Source organism: Musca domestica, unplaced genomic scaffold (genome assembly GCF_030504385.1).
Source record: "Musca domestica strain aabys unplaced genomic scaffold, Musca_domestica.polishedcontigs.V.1.1 85, whole genome shotgun sequence".
Lineage (NCBI taxonomy): Eukaryota > Metazoa > Arthropoda > Insecta > Diptera > Muscidae > Musca > Musca domestica.
This window is the reverse complement of record NW_026712418.1, coordinates 1,617,006-1,634,771: the sequence shown is the minus strand read 5'-3', so window position 1 is coordinate 1,634,771 and position 17,766 is coordinate 1,617,006. Positions and strand designations below refer to the sequence as shown.

At 36.3% G+C, this 17,766-nt stretch overlaps 2 protein-coding genes across 3 annotated transcripts in view; one reads left to right on the top strand and one right to left on the bottom strand.

The window, feature by feature from the left end:
- Window positions 1–2,886: 2,886 nt before the first annotated feature.
- On the top strand, window positions 2,887–7,292 carry LOC101899116 (protein NEDD1). The gene is made up of 5 exons (XM_011292611.3): window positions 2,887–2,959; window positions 3,038–3,245; window positions 3,306–3,464; window positions 3,893–4,031; window positions 5,551–7,292. Exons 2-5 carry the CDS (start codon window positions 3,047–3,049, stop codon window positions 6,929–6,931), a joined length of 1,878 nt encoding a protein of 625 aa, XP_011290913.2. The 5' UTR covers window positions 2,887–2,959; window positions 3,038–3,046; the 3' UTR covers window positions 6,932–7,292.
- Window positions 7,293–11,562: 4,270 nt separating this feature from the next.
- LOC101897737 (inward rectifier potassium channel irk-1) overlaps window positions 11,563–17,766 on the bottom strand; it is a 186,530-nt gene continuing 180,326 nt past the window's right edge. For both annotated transcript variants that reach the window (XM_059131321.1, XM_005179531.4), the window contains 6 exons: window positions 17,211–17,272; window positions 17,026–17,153; window positions 15,937–16,332; window positions 15,768–15,874; window positions 11,831–12,167; window positions 11,563–11,769 (listed from right to left, as the gene is read on the bottom strand). In XM_059131321.1, the coding sequence (XP_058987304.1) occupies window positions 11,719–11,769; window positions 11,831–12,167; window positions 15,768–15,874; window positions 15,937–16,332; window positions 17,026–17,153; window positions 17,211–17,272 (1,081 nt within the window). In that variant the 3' untranslated portion in view covers window positions 11,563–11,718. The remainder of the gene's footprint in view (window positions 11,770–11,830; window positions 12,168–15,767; window positions 15,875–15,936; window positions 16,333–17,025; window positions 17,154–17,210; window positions 17,273–17,766) is intronic.

Below are 17,766 nucleotides of genomic sequence, written 5' to 3'. Positions count from 1 at the left end.
AAAAGAGCGATTCACACTTTCCCAACACTGAGGACTTAAAAACCAGTTTGTGTTTGAGGGATTTAGATACAAAAATGCACACACCTCCACCTCTTGACTGCTCACGATCATTCCTATAACAGTTATATCCTGGAATACTAATCGCTTTCCTGGAGACAAAAGGCTTCAACCACGTTTCCGAGATACCAAAAGCATCAATTTTGGATCCAGCCAACATTGCACTAAGTTCATCAAATTTAACTGAATTACTAGAAGGCCTTATGCTTTGGCAATTTAAATGAGCCACAATAAATCTTCCTTCGCTTGAATTAAAAATAGATCTAAAATACGTGTTTCCACTAATCGCCTCACCCATATTCATGTTAAAAGACATCAAAATTATACAAGGCACGTAAGATGGGGAACCAACAAAAATAATTATACAAATTCAGAGTATTATTAAAAAATTCCAGAAATTTCATTAAAATGCGAAAGACACAGCTAATCATAAATCTTACGAGATCAATATAATTGTAAACTCATATTATGAGAAAAAGAAAAAATTCAAAAGCTATAGTTATAGTGACAACAAAAATTATAACCTAGATTTAACAAAAGTTGAACTTCTTATAAGGACTGATATTATATTATGCCATTGTATCATCAAAACTAGGTTAAATATGTAGAAAAGAAAAACTTAGTTTAGTGAAGCAGCATCATGTAGGAGCAAAATACATCGCTCAGTATCATAAATCACCTCCTTACCATCGGACAGCAGCAATTTGGCTCTAAGCTTATCAGCATTTAAAATTTTGAATTTTGTTACAATTTGCTTGCGAACCATACTCTTGCATATTGTATAAAGTTTTGCAGCAGCTGGAGAATAGTGGTCATTCAGGTAGATCCTTGCATTAATATCTCCTCCATCACCTTTCAGGATGTCCGAGACCTTTAGGGAGCGAGTCCGGAAGTACTCCTTCATAACTTTATCACGAATCAGTACACAATTGAATTTTACCAAGACCGCCTTGCGATTATGCATATAGCACACATGATGGATATCGTTTGCCGTAATGGGTATTTTGAAGAATTCACCCAAAGCAACAACAACAGCAATCAAATCATTTAAATGTTCAGGCAAACCCCCAATAATAAAATCTGCCCGGTTAAGCCTCCGATGAAGTATATTATTTTCCGCTTCCAAAGATTTCATTTTTAATGAAGTGCGAGAATCAACATCATCAATGCGGTTGTTACAACTTACAATATCTTCTTTCATGCCATTCAAACATGAAACCATCTCGGCTTTTATGTTATCAAGTGCACTTTTAATAGCATTCTGCTCAGCTTGATTTGTAGTAATAAAATTGTCGAATTTCTTATTGAGCTGGCGGATATCATCAGCAACACTTCCTGGATTGGCAAGTTTGTCTCCACAAGAACTACAAACAAATGCTGCTACTTTGATCGCCTTCATAGCCAACAATTCCTTATCAGATAGCTGGGCACATGATGCATGCACCCAGTGTGAGCAAATTATGCATTTGATGCTACCACTCTTCCCAACATTTTCAGAGCACACACCACATACAATTTTAGCGGCACCCGGCATATTGAACAAGAACAAACAGCATACAACAACAGCAACAAGTAGCGTAAAAAGCAAAGCAACTACAGTTAGAATCCAATTCAGCAATGTATTATAATCTTCACAGCAACACGCCAAACTCCAGATAAAGCTTGTATACTTTTCCACAAAAATCCAAAGTTTATCTTTTAAATTTCAATTTCTCCACAATGCTCTTACAAAATTCATAAAAGCAAACACAAATTTAGAGATGTATATACGCTTTAGCAAGACAAACACGAAATATGATCAGCTGCACAATTTCTCACTTCTATTCAGTCATGGCGTTGCCAGATTATTATAGCATGTTTCCATTGGAAACCTAACAACGTTGTTCGCTCTCAGAATTAGGTACACGAATTAACCCGTTCATACGGCACGATTCGTAATTCATAGTAAAATAATCCTTTTTCCAAAAATTTTTGTATGTTGATTTTAATGGGAATTTATACGAAAATACATGAAATTCTCACTTATATGAATAAAAGAAATTATTGTTTTCCTCCCAAAGATTTTTTATATCATTAATTTTATAATTTTCATTCATGTTTTCAACTTTTTGTGTAAATGTTGACATTTTGAACACATTTTTGTGTTTTTCCATTTTTAAATTCTGCTGGAGAGACACTTGTCAAACATTTTTTCTGCCGATAGAAACATTTTGAAAATATTGCCTCTTTTGTTTGCAGTTTTCTGTGGAAATTTAAACTCGTGGACAAAATGCGCACCTCGAATGAGAGAGAAAACAAAATTTACTTTCGTTTGAATGTACATACGCCATTCAACATTGTAGTTTTCATTCATAATTTTCAGTCTTCCCAAAAATTTTTAAAATTTCATTCAATTTTTCTATTTTAAATGTCATAATTTATTTTTCCGATAAATACTCTCATTTTTTAGGGATGGGACATATTTTTTCGTTGTTCTGAGAATGATTTGATTTGAACAACGTACAAATATAAGTGTTCGCTCAGGAAATTTTGTGTGAAGAATTAGGTAGTTTTTTTCATAGTTAAGGGTCAAACAACGAATAGAGAGCGAATCAAGTGCAGTGGAAACGCCACATTAGATTCTTGCATTTCTGGAACAGACCGATTATAAAAGAAAAATCGATTATTGTAGTCACACTTTTGCACTAATGCAGGTCTTGGAATGGATCAAATATTATAGCAAAAATATGTACCCTCCATTTATTTTATTATTTTGGTATTATTTTAGTCGTATGTCTCGCCAATTGGCATAGCTTACAAAACGATAACAGAATAAAATCGATTAAGCTTCCATAAAACATAAACGACTTCTAGAGCCCTAAACAATTTGGCGTCCAATTAGAAAAATTTGAAATAACTTTCGGTATTTGTTGTGGAGAGAAATAACTATACAAAGCATTTACCAGCTTTTCGTTTATTTATAATCCCACATTTACAATAGATAAATATCATGGCAGCGAACATGTACCTTGTGTCGACGGCAAAAACAACAATCCTCACCGATTTCAATAACTTGGAAACCAAATCCATCTATCAACATTCCAATGGCGAAAATACAGATTTTCAATTCTATGCCCAACAGAGGATCTTTGTGGAAGTGAATAAAAAATCCGGTTTGGAAATAATGCGGGTCAAGGAGAAGGCGCAGAGTAAGTGAACCAACAAGTGCATGGAATTTCTGTGATTATCTTATATTCTTAACTTTTCAGAGACGGATTTACAGCGTGTCCGCAAGTTAACCATAGACAATGTCTATTGTGTGGCCTGTGCCAAACAATCAATGGAAGAAATGGCTGTGGGTTTGTCAAATGGCCAGGTGAAGCTCTATAACTACCACAAATCGGAGTTTGTGCACAAGTTTAGTGCTGGTAAGTATTTGGCATCACATTTATACAAAAAGCGGACATGCTACTTGAAATAAATAACTGGCCTTCAGAATTCAAAGCTAATGTCTTGGTGATCAAAAATCCAAAAAAAAGTGTATGAGAATAATTGGAACAACTCTACTTTAGTAAAAACTCTTCGATTTTTGACTATAACTTCCGAACTGCTTATAAATAATAAATAATATAACCACTTGTTGGATAGGTATTTCAGGACAAAAATCTGGTGTCCCGGGTCCTTCCCCCCATAACTACCACTGGAAAATTTTTCAAAAAAATTTAAGAGTTTTTACTAAACTAGAGTAAATCCGTTTTACGCCTCTAGCTTTGTGCCTCAATGTTTCTGATACATATTTAAGATTTAATTGCTTACTTTTGAACTTTCTTCATTGTAATTCCTTTACCTTTTGCAGATTCAAATCGTAATTCCGTCTTGTACATGGACTATAATGCTTCCGATGAATACATTGCGTCGGTATTTGAAAATGGATTGATTAATATATATGGCCAAAGGACTAAAACCAAAATAGATTCCTTTAATATTGATAACAAGTAAGTATCGGTGGTAATTAGCGTTCGAATTGATTGGAAAATAAGCGTATTCCGTATTTTGTTTCATTATTTAAAAGTCGGAAAACCTGAGACTTTCTGACAGATAAACATCAATAAAATTGCAATTTTTATACCCTCAGCCATATGGCTAGAGAGGGTATATATCATTTGATACGGCCAAACGTGCCTCATCGAAATAACGGTCTTAGACGAAATAACGGTCTCTTTGTACCAAAATCTCGGTCAACTGCATCAAGTACATTCCCCACAAAGGATCGACATTTTGAATAATTGTAACTCTTATGAAATGTGATGAAAGAGTCCGATTGTCTTCAAATTACACGTATTACAATATTTTTATTAACTCAAGTTGTGAAGATGGAATGTATCGGTCCACTACTTTTGGTAGCTTCCCCACAAAGCGTCAATATTTTGAATATACATGGAGATCATAAAACGCGAAGGTTACCTCCGATTTCATTTAGACTTGGCACATCTCAACATTTCTATCAACGCAAGATTTGTTATAAAGATGGTAAAAATCGGACCATTCCTTCTGGTAGCTCCCCCACAAAGGGTCAAAGTTTTGAATAACCAAAACGATCATAAAATCCGAAATAAGCATCCGGTTCTCTTCATATTTCACACGTCTCATTATTTCTGCCAACACAAGAATTGCTGTGAAGATGGTATATACCGGGCCACTCCTTCTGGTACCTTCTCCACAAAGGCTCAAAAATTTGAATATCCATGAAGCTCATAAAACACGAAATTAACATCCGATTCCATTCAGACTTGGTACATCTCAAAATTTCTATCAACACAAGATTTGTTATAAAGATGCTAGAGAGCGGACTGTTTCTTCTGGTACCTCTCCCACAAATGGTTCAAGTTTTTGAAAAACAAAACGCTCAAAGAAAGCGAAGTAAGCATCAGACTCTCTTCAAATTTCACACACACAATCATTTTTGCTAACACAAGATCTTCTGTGAAGATTATATACATCTGCAAACCCCTTTTGGTACCTAACCCACAAAGGTTCTTTATTGTAATACTTATATCTTTCATAACTTGCGAAACAAGTCAGCCATTCTTTATAAATTGCCATATCTAAATATTTCCCTCAACCAGAAACCTGAGATGAATATGGAATCCATGATTACGCATAAAATTGGATATAAATGTTCGATTTTCCTGTTCGAATTTTGCCCAAACAAGTATTTGTATCTCGATCGATTATATCTGGTACCTCACTCCCATTTTAACATTTTCTAACCATTATCCCTTATCTCATATAGAGGGAAGGAAGTAGTCAATATAGGCCAAACCGGGCACAGCGCAATACTTATATCATATTTATTTGGGTCCGATACCAAATCGACAATATTCCGAAGGAATGGGACAACAATTTGAATAATCATCATCAACACGTCAAAATATATTTAAATAATCGAACATTGGATGAGGGTATACACCGACTAATAGTTTTTAACTTGTTTTTTTTTTTTTTACATTTCAGTTCCACATTGGCCCGTTTTCATCCCACCAAACGCTTCCAATTATCCATTGCATCGTACAAGGGTGCCGTAACAATTTACGATGTTCACACCAAACGTAAAGTTTTTCATGCTGCCGATGCTCATGGTGCCCAATGTCGTGATTTGTGTATGTCTCCAGCTAGCCCCGACACTCTGATAAGTGTCGGTTATGATTGTGTCATAAATATATTCGATACACGGCGCAAAGTAAAACCTTTGCAGTTGGCCTACTGTCATCCGCTGTCGACGGTGGCGGCAAGTGAATGTGGAAATTATATGTGCGTGGGCAATTTGAAAGGTGAACTCACCACCTATGATCTTCGCAACACAAAGGCGTATTTGTCCTCGAAAAAGATACATGATGTGGGAGTTACCAGAGTTGCTTTTGTCCCAATGCCAGGTGATAATTCGGGTCAAAGCTTTTCTAGTTCCAGTGTTGGCGAAACTTCAGGAATTGCCATTGCAAATAAATCTGTTGCACCAGGAGTGGCCAGTGAAAATACACGTTCACATCGTGATTCATTTTGTGATTTTCTTGATTTCCACGCTAATCGTGGCCAAGAGAAAATGTCCCCACGTTTTGTGCCACGCCGCGACAGTTTCGATTGGGAAGCCTTGTCGCGGAAACCTACTTCCGATGAAAATCGTTTGTCACTGATTGGCAAGGTGGGTGGTGGTCTGGGAGCTCCTAATATATCAATTACACCAAGTGATTCCTTTGATGCCCGTGTAAATACATCAGATTTTCTCAAGGCTCCACTAAGAGATCAAAGTAAATCACCCATATCACCGCTTACTGCTGCTGGCAAGTTATCACAAATCAAGGAAGAGGAAAAAGTTATACAGGAAACAAGTCACGAATCTTCCGTTGAAGGAGAATCGGATAAAGAGAATCCTCAAACGGATATGCAGTTTGTGCCACAATCACGTTTAAAGGCATTGCCTGCCAATTTTAACAGTACCCCCAATCGCAATTCAATGGATGGTATTTTAACAGCTTCTAATCGTCCTTTGCTCACCTCAACTGTTGGGCCAGCCAATCGAAAGCAAATAACCACACCTTTGAATCACAATGATGCCACAGGCGTTCAGCAAGTCGTCAACGATTTACGCAATGAAATGCTGGAACGTTTCACTCAACTTGAATTCGAAATTAAGCTACAAAATGAAACCAATAAATGGCAAATTTTCACACAGAACTTTAATTTATGGAATCAACGTTCCGAAGAGATTGAGGAAATCCGTGACTGTTTGGGTGTGCTTTTGCAAACGGACCCATTTGTCAATGAATTCCTACGGCTGAAAGAAGAAAATGAGATGTTAAAATTGCAGCTTTTGCAGCAGTCGAATAAAAATGAGTAGTCCTTGTATTCCAGTCTACATTTGTTGTCCATTCTCTGTTATCATTTTATGATCATTTTATTTATTTCATTTCTTTTAATTTTTCAATTTTCTTTATATTTTTTTTTGTATTAGTTATAAGGCTTCTTATTTGAAAGTTTTTAATATTTGAATAGATGAGTTTTAATTATTGTTAATATTGGAATTGTAATGAATGAATGTTCACGGTGCCATTTTTTACCTTTGCGCCTAATAAGGAAATATGAAGATATGGAGAGGTCAACGAAATACTTTAGACCAATTAAATATGAATTTAAATAAAGCAAACTGTGCCAGTGGTGTAAAAACGTAAATTGCATCATTGTAGCCGATTGAAAGAAGTCTTGACGGAGAGTCTATTGACGTTGACTATCAATAAGTGTTTACTATGGTAGATGGAAAAGTAGCCCAGGTCCTGTCCTACTCTAAAGCTTCATCCAGCTGCGTTAAATGTCGGAATACATGGAGCAAGTTAAGCCAAGTCCCCGAAACCTATGCATATCGTTAGGATTGTCGCCAAGAATACAATTTTTGGACCATATTCTTAAAATTAGTTATGATTTGGAATTCGTATCTACAGATTCGATTAGAAGCAGTCACACAAACAAGGAGTAAAGGAATTCAAACACGTTAAAAAGCAGTAATTTCGGCCGGGCCGAACTTCGAATACCCTCCACCATTTGGAGCGAATTTGGAACTTTTCAAAAAATAAAATCCTTAAAAAATTCTGTTAAAATTTTAAAAATACCGAATATAGCCGTTATATTGGGGTCTATACGACATGGACCTACATAGGCGTTGTTTGTCATAAGCCAATACAATATTCAAATTCGAAACTTGGAATAAACGTTGAATAATGCAGCTAAAATCATCAACATTTCCTATATAATTTCTGTGGGTATTGTACCTAAACTCAAAATACCGAATATAGGGAGGTACTGATATATGGGGCCTATACGAAAAGCTAGACCTGCATAGACAATTTTTTTTTCACAGACTGTAGTTCCCATTACGAACTCTAAATACATAATTTGAAACAATTCCGGCGAATAATGTCGCTAAAACTATCAAAATACCGAATATCGGGAGGTACCGTTATATGGGGCTATACTAAGAGTGGACCTGCACGGACAATTTTTTGTCTTAGACAGTAGTATCCATTTCGAACTTCAAATACCACATTTGAAACAATTGCGATTAATAATGTCGCTAAAATCATCAAATTACCGAATATCGGGAGGTACCATTATATGTGGGCTATACCAAAACGTGGACCTACATGGCCCATTTGCAATACCAAAAGTCCTGCAGACGTAATATACATTTGAGTAAAATTTTATTAATCTACTTAATTTCGTTCGGAAGCTAGAGTGATTTCCACAGACGGACGGACATCGCTAGATCGACATAGAATTTTATACTGATCAAGAACATATATATATACTTTGTGGGGTCTAAAATGTATATTTCGAGGTGTTACAAACGGAATGACAAACTTAATATACCCTCCCTACTATGGTGGAGGGTATAAAAAGAAGCATGTCAAGGATGAACTTGGCGAATATGGGTTAATAATAGAACAACGAAAACAAATAATCGAAAATAACAAGTTAAAAAGTATCAGTCGGTTTAGCCGAATAGCCATAACTGAAGTCAAAATATATTTAAACAATCGAACATTGGCTGAGGGTATACATCTCTAGCTCTATATGATCTATGAGGTTATACATCTATACCCTCAGCCAATTTTCGATTGTTTAAATATATTTTGATTTCAGTTATGGCTTTTCCAATTGTTGACCCTCTATGGAGTAGGTTTCGGTTTCTCTATGAGCCAATATTGTCCATTTCGTATTGGTCCTAAATAAATATGATATAAATAACGCCAGGTTTGGACTAACCAATACTTTCTTCACTTTGTATGAAATACAGGGCGAGACGAAAAAACTGCAACCAACTTCAGACTGCTGTCATTTCTAAGCCACTCGTCCGACAGCTGTTAAACTTATTCCAGTGAGAGCTCATTATATTTTTTACAAGCGTACAGAAGCATTCTGGTAAGAATTTTCCAGTAAAAAAAGTTATTCGTGATGAAATTCAAGCGTGATAGTGTGATTTCTTTATATTTGGCTGGAAAACCACAAGAGGATTTCGTTAGAGCACTGCAGCATTTAAATGTGAATAAATCTTTTGTGTCTCGTACCATCGCTCGTTACCGTGATTCTGATAGCGTAGCCCGTAGCCCGTCAAGGAAGTGACCGGAAGAAAACACCAACATCAGCAGAAATGGTTCGCAAGTAAAGAAGCGACTTGATCGAAAAATGGTTCGTGAGCTGAACATACGGCAATATTCCATTCAGCAAATATTCAAAAATGAGGTCGGGGTAAAGCCATTGAAATTCCAAATGTGCAAGAACTTACACCGCCGCAACAGAAAGAAAATAGACTCAAAAGAGCTAAAGAGTTGCTTCGCTTGGCGGAAAGTGGTGAATTGCCGAATTTGGTTTTCTCCGATAAGAAAACATTCGTTGTCCAGCAGTTTGTAAACAAACAAAATGATCGGGTTTACTTGCCAAAGAGGTCAGCTGAAAATGTGCACCTTCGGTTGGCCACCAGAACTCAAGCGCCCGACATGGTGATGGTGTGGGCCGCCATAACAGCCGATGGTCGCTCTCCACCCGTATTAATCCACCGTGGCATCAGAATAAATGCCGAATATTATACCGAAAATATTCTGGAGGGTGTATTAAAACCTTGGGCTCGATAACATTTTAGCACCAGACCTTGGACATTCCAACAGGACTCATCACCATCGCACTCAGCACGCGCCACCCAAAAAAGGTTGCAAAATGAGGTTCTTTGCTTCATTTCCAGCGCACAATGGCCACCAAAATCCGTTGGACTATTGTATCTGGAGTACTTTGGAAAGCAAGGTTGGCACTGAAAAATACCAAAGTGTCGATCATCTCAAGCAAGCGCTTCGCCGGGAATGGGCCAAAATATTGCAGAGCAACATTCGGGCAGCGTGTGACGGTTTAATTGGCCGTTTGAAGGCCATAATTCGTGTCATAGTTGATCAATTCGAACAAATCTAAACTTCTTCTAAAATTTGATGCTAGTTCCTACTTTTTTGCTTTAATTCATTAAAATTTACAAAAAAATGTAAAAATTATGGCGTTTGACTGTGTTGCAGTTTTTTTATCTCACCCTGTATTTCACTATTTTGCAGCCAGAGTTACTCTCGTCCAAACTGTTAAAAGCCTAGCCCTATCGTTCTTTTTACCTTTATAGTATGAATTTTCAACTTTTTATACCCTCCACCATACTATGGAGGGTATATTAACTTTGTCATTCCGTTTGTAACTCCTCGAAATACTCATGTCAGACCCAACAAAGTATATATTATATTCTTGATCAGCGTAAAATTCTAAGTCGATTTAGCCATGTCCGTCTGTCTGTCTGTTGTAATCACGCTATCTTTCGAACGAATTGAGATAGAAGGCTAAAATTTTGCACACATATTTATTTTTTCAGTAGGCAGGTTAAGTTCGTAAATGGGCCATGTAGGTCCACGTTTTCATATAGCCCCCATATAATGGTTCCTCCCGATATTCGGTATTTTGATGATTTTAGCGACATTATTCACCGGAATTGTTTCAACGTTGGTATTTGAAGTTCGAAATGGATACTACACCCTATGACAGAAAATTGTCTGTGCAGGTCCACGTCTTCGTATAGCCCTCATATAACGGTACCTCCCAATATTCGGTATTGTGGTGATTTTTGCGACATTATTCACCGGAATTGTTTTAAATTTGGTATTTGAAGTTCGTAATGAATACTACAGCATGAGGAAAAAACTTGTCGGTGCAGGTCCACGTCTTCGTATAGCCCCCATATAACGGTACCTCCCAAAATTCGGTATTTTGATGATTTTAGCGTCATTATTAACCGGAATTGTTTCAATTTACGTATTAAGAGTTCGTAATGGGAACTACAGTCTGCGACAGAAATTTGCCTATGCAGGTCCAGGTCTTCGTAAAGGCCCCATGTATCAGTACCTCCCTATATTCGGTATTTTGACGAGTTTAGGTACAATACCCACCGAAATTGTTTGAGATATCGTATTTGACGTTAGTAATGGATGCTATAACCTGTGACAGAAAATTGTCTATGCTGGGCCAGGTCTTCGCACAGCTCCGGTATAAAGGTACCTCCCTATATATGATATTTTGATGATTTTAGCTACAATATTCACCGTTTATTTCAATTTTCGAATTTTAATATGGTAATGGCTAATGGCAAACAATACCTATGTAGGTCCATGTCGTATAGACCCCAATATAACGGCTATTTTCGGTATTTTTAAAGTTTTAACAGAATGTTTTAAGGATTTTATTTTTTGAAAATTTCCAAATACGTTCCAAATGGTGGAGGGTATTCCGAACTTACTGCTTTGTAACTTGTTAATGTTTTTCAGACCTCTTAGTATGAACTCCGCACATTTATCCCTTATCTACCAAAACTACCAACTTGGCAAATTTCAGTCGATTCATCTGGTTGTTGCTGAGGAAATCAGTCACTCATCCTTTACAATTTAATTAACATACATATAAAGGATATAGATATCGATTTATTCGGCAATTGTGGTTAGTAAATCATTACGGAGTTAGGTATGTAAATAACCAAAAAACATAGGTTCGTATATAACAATATAAAATTAATTAACATAAGATAGGATTTCCCACCAACCATCCATCCAACGAGTTTCAATCTTCTTTGCGCTCCTTTATGGCTTCGTGGAAATTCATCATATCGACCTTAAATGAAATACAATTATTTAAAAAACCAGTTCGATATTCCAATTCAAAAATACCTCACCGATATTGTGGTATTGAAATTACTATAATCCACTTCGTAACGTTCATTTTGCGAATCGTATTTGATGATGTTGACAAAACGTTGACCCCAGAATATTTCACGCGGTATGTACGAGGTTCGAGCCTCTGTCACTTGAGCTGTGGCCGGTGAGACACCCACAATGCTGACATACAATTCAAATTGGGCATTAACCAAATCCTTGGCACATTTGAAGTGACGCATCGGCGAATTCTCATCGATGACATGGCACACAGTATCCGGCCACACAATCAACTGTTGGCCATCGTTTTCCAATTGCAATTCGGCATGGGTCTTAATGAGTTCGCCTTCTTTTGTGCTAAATGGAAACAAGAAGAAAGGAGAAAAATATGTTAGAATTTTAAAAAATTAAAAAAAGAAGAAAATTTCCGAAAAATTTGGTAGAGGTGCATTCAGACCAAACGGCTGAAGCTTGAATCTTGAAATTTTGCACGAGTGTCAGTTTTGGTGTGTAGGGTCAGTTTTGATGGGTTTTCGGAAATTCGCACGGAATGAGCTAGAATTCTGTAATTTCGAATAAAAGTCGCTGATGGAGTGCAGGATAGATATACCAAAGGGTGTTTGGTAATTCGAGCTTTAAGCTTACAAAAAGTTTGAAATGGTACTGAACTTCTAAAATAGTATCATTTGGTATTATGTGAGCCGATCGAGCTATAAAATTTGGAATGAGAATCAAGGTTGGAAAGTAATTTTGAATTAGACTAGTAAGGAAAAGTCAAAAGTCGGGTGGGGCCGACTATATGAAACCCTACACCATGATGAATATTTTGTAGAGCTCCCGTCACAATAGAATTTATTTGAAGTAGATCATACCACCTATCAACATTTGGCTTTAGAGCAGTTATAATTCGGTTTCAGAGGGAACTAATATATGGGAGGCATACTTAATTCAGAATCGATTTTCACTAAATTTGACGGAGACATTTTAATCTTTTATACCAAATAACATTGCAATAGAGTGCATGATATCACTTCGAGAAGGATTATATTAAAAACATATGTATATCGGAGCCGAGTTGCATAAAATTGAAACGTACGTCCCGAAGTTCACTCCATTTGGGCTGATATTAGCCATTATTTGCACAATAAACCTGAAATCGGATTGAGGATATATATTGGAACTATATCCAAATCTAAGCCGATCTCGATAAAATTTGGGAGAGGTATTTCCGAGCTGTACAAGATATCTGTATATTACGAATGTGAGGGACTTAAACACCAAATCGGATTAAACATATATGTGGTAGCTATAGCTATATCTGGACCAATTTTCACCAAATTTAAAGTACTTGCTTGAAATCTGAAATTTGGTACTAAGGTCGCTGTTCATTTATAGTCTGGACATATGGAGGTGGTTTTGGAAATGTGTACTATAAGTGTACGAAAAGTACAGAATGTTACTATATTTAGCATTGGGTGAAGAAATAGAGATAAAATTCTGAAAGTTGATATTTGATTACTAACGGTATCTCTGCTTGAGATTTGGTAGTGGTTTGGAAATGCGTCCTATGATAGTAAATTTGGTATTGGGTTAAGGGATAGAGCTAAAATCCTGACATTTGATATGAATGTCACTATGTTATTGGTGTCTTTGGTAGAGAGGAGGAGCTGGTTTTTGGACATACATACTATAATTGTACTAAATGGTACTAAATTTGGAAATGGAGAAATTTTATATTAAAGTTACTGTTGGCTAAGATATGGAGGCTGTTTTTAAAATTCGTACAAGAATTCTTCAAAAAGGATTAAGTGGTACTAAAATAGGTATTGGATGAAAGGATAGATCTGGGATCCTTGGAATTTAATATTCAGTGGTCTGTTCGTACCTTGGATTTAGATATGGAGGTGGATTTGGAAATGTGTACTATACTAGTTCGAAAAAATAGGGCTGAGAACCACAAATTTGATATTGAGTTCTTTGTTTGTATCAGGAAGTGGTTTTGAAAATGTATACTTTAGTATTACGAAATGTAGTAAATAGTATTAAATTTAGTATTGGGTTTAGGATTAGAGGAGATATTTTGAAATTTGATATAAATGTCACATGTAGGTGGTTTAAGACATGTGTACTAAAATTGTTCGAAAAGTACTAAGTAATACTACATTGGGAATTGGCTGAAGGGACAAAGCTGGAATCCTGAAATTTGATATTGAGATCTGTTGGTGGTTTTTCTAATGCGTACTATAATTGTTCGAACAGTACTAAATGTCACAAATTTTGGAACACTCTTGGTTCCGGGGAAGGAAAGATGTAGATTGTTTTGAATATGCTTACTAAATGTTATTAAATCTGGTATTAGGTGATGATGTAGAACTGAAACCGTGAAATTTTATATTGCGAAAACTGTTAAGGGTCTAGGATTGAGATATGGAACGGTTTTGTAAATGAGTACTAAAATTATACGAAAAGTACTAAATCTGGTATTGAGTGAAGGGATAGAGCAGAAAATCCGAAATTTCATATTGAGGTTTCTGTCGGTATGTAGGATTGAGATGTGGAGGTGGGTTTGAAAATGTGTACTACAATTGTTCGAAAAGTACAAAACAGTACTAATTTTGAAACTCTGGTGGTGTATAGGATAGGAAGGTGTAGTTTTTTTGGATATGCGTACTAAACGTTCCTAATTTGGGTATGGGGTTGAAATTCTGAAATTCGATGTTGTGCTCACTGTTGGTTTTTAGGGTTCACATATGGAAAGATTAAAATAATTTTGGACAAAAGAAACAAATTCCGTTGGAACGTATCCAAAATTTTAAGATAGACTTGTCGTTGACGAAGTAGCGGGCTCTTGCTATTTTTTATACCCTCCACCATACATTGTATGGAGGGTATATTAAGTTAGTCATTCCGTTTATAACGCATCGAAATAGTAATTTTAGACATAACAAAGTAAATATACGATTTAGCCCTTTCCGTCCGTCCATCCGCCCGTCTGTTGTAATCACGCTAGAGTCAAAACGAATAAAAATAGGAAGCTACAATTTTGCATAGATAAGTCAGGTCAGGCTCGAAGATGGGCTTTATCGATCCACCATATCATATAGCCCCCATATAACTGTACCCCCAGTATTCGGTGTTTTGAGGATTTTAGACACAATATTCACCGAAATTGTTTGAAATTTCGTATTTAGAGTTCGTAATGGTAACTACAGTCTATGACAGAATATTGACGTTCTCGTACACTCCCCATATATCGATACCTCCCTATATTCGGTATTTTGACGATTTTAGGCACAATATTCACCGAAATTGTTTAAAAATTTGTATTTGAAGTTTATAATGAGTACTACAGCCTGTGACAGAAAATTATCTGTGCAGGTCCACGTTTTGGTATAGCTCCCATGTGACGGTACATCCCTATATTCCGTATTTTGACAAAATTCACCGAAATTGTTTAAAATCTCGTGCTTGGAGTTCATAATGGATACCACAGTCTATGACAAGAAATTGTCTGTGCAGGTCCACGTTTTGGTATAGCTTCCTTATATCGATACCTCCCTATGTTCGGTATTTTGACGATTTTAGGTACAAAATTCACCGGAAATGTTTGAAAAATTTGTATTTAAAGTTCCTAATGGGTACTACAGTCTATGATAGAAAATGGCCTATACAGGCCAAGGTCTTCGTATAGCCCCCATATGACGGTACCTCCCTATATGCGGTATTTTGATGATTTAAGGTACAAAATTTTTTTTATTTGAATATTGTAATGACCTATGCAGGTCCGCGTCTTCATGTAAGCCCCAAAATATAACCGGCTATAATCGGTATTTTTAAAATTTTTAACAGATTTTATTTTTTTTTTTTGAAAATTCCAAAATTTGTTGCAAGTGATGGAGGGTATTCAAAGTTCGGCCCGGCCGAACTTACTGATTTTTCACTTTTTTATATACTCACGGTCTGTCGATAATCATATAGACTCGTATCTTTGTTTCAATGCTGTGCTGCTCCCGCGGATCACAGACACGGAACAACAAACACAATTTACCATCACGATAGCAGATCTGGGGACATAAAATATATGAATTTTAAAAGTTAATCCTAAATATTCCATATCCCTACTTACCACCGCTTTATTGCTAAATTTCATTTTCGTAATTTGTTTGGCTGGCCTGGCCGTCTTGGCATAAATGATACTAACCATTGCACCCTCAATGGCAATGGAACAAACAATCTGCATTATGAATAGAAACATTGTCTCGGGACACTCTTCGCTGGGATATTTTTCACCATAACCAATGGTGGTTTGAGTTTCCATCGAATAAATGAAGGTCGAGGTGAAATCATAGACGCCAATAATGCAGGGATCTTTTCCCTCGCCCAAACGTTCACCGGTGACTTCGTCATACATTAGATCGCCATGTGAATAGGCGACCATATAGCTGAGAATGGCAAAAACGAACCAGCTAAGGAAGTAGCTGCCAATGAACATGGCTAGCATGTATTTCCAATCTAATTCGATCTATACACACACACAGACGCATACATTTTAAGGGGGAATAAAATAGTGGAGATTTTTCATATTTTCATAATATTTTAAAGATCGCATATTAGTGAAATGAAATATTTTCGATTTTTTATTTTGAGTGTGAAGAACACATACAATTTTATTAAAACGAAAACAAAAACAACAAACAAAAATGAAACATAAAAAATAGAAAAAAACGAGAAAAGATGGAATGTTATATTTAAACGAATGTGGGCTATAATGAGATATTACAACAGACAACCCTTGGAGATTTTTTTCTATACGATATCAAAATTTTCTGTAAAATATTTGGGTCCCAGAGGGTTCATCATAACCTTTTCCGGAAAATTAATTACCAAAAACTAATATCAAAGGCTCACAACAAATCGGAATTTCCACTCACAACTAATCGTATAGGGAAAACTTTACTTTTCTTGAAACATGTTCTGCAGATCTCTCTTCGTTATCTAATAATTTATTACACTCAGTTGAAATAGTCCCTTCATTATCGCTTTCCATTTCCTGTGATTCCCGATCTCTAGTCGATTCTTGATGTTTATTTACAGTGGCATTGGTGGGGGTGGTGATGTTGCTGTTGGTGGCATTATTACAATCGATGGACGATGAACATGATTCGGATGCGGTTGATGTATTTGTTAGAAATCTCTTTGGTATCAGCATTCTTACCAGCGTTGTCACGAAATCTCTTATATAACGCCATGATTTCTCCGGCAGCCTCTTGAATATGACATTTTCCCGACCATTTTTCTCTATCACCCTGTAGGGTTTGGGTGGATTGTAAAAGGTATCGATTTCTGGTGAAAAAAGATAGATAAGGTTAAAAAATCCGATGTACTCTTGTCTCTGCCTACCATTTCGTCGTAAATCGGTGTTAAGCTCAATGGTACTTCCTGCCCAATCCGTGGTGAGAATGCTACAAAAAAAAAAAAAAAGATAACAGAAAAAGTCAATTACACGGCGCAACATAAAAAATAATTACAGAAAATATCCAGCAGGTTATGAAAGTAGAGCAAACAAAGTAAAAAAGCATCTAAGTGGGCCGGGCCGAACTTTGAATACCCTCCACCATTTGGAAAGAAATTTGAAAGTTTTCAAAAAAATAAAATCCGATAAAAATTCTGTTAAAAACTCAAAAATACCGAATGTAGCCGTATATTAGCGTCTATACGACGACATAGACCTGCATACGCAACTTTTGGCATAAGCCTGCACAAACAATTTTCTGGCATAGGCATGGATACTACAGCCTATGCCAGAAAATTGTCTGTAAACTTCAAATACGAATACCCAAATACCCATTTTTAATACCAATGTCCTGCAGACATAATACACATTTGAGTAAATTTTTATCAACTTACTTCATTTCGTTCGGAAGCTAGAGTGATTTCCACAGACGGACAGACGGAC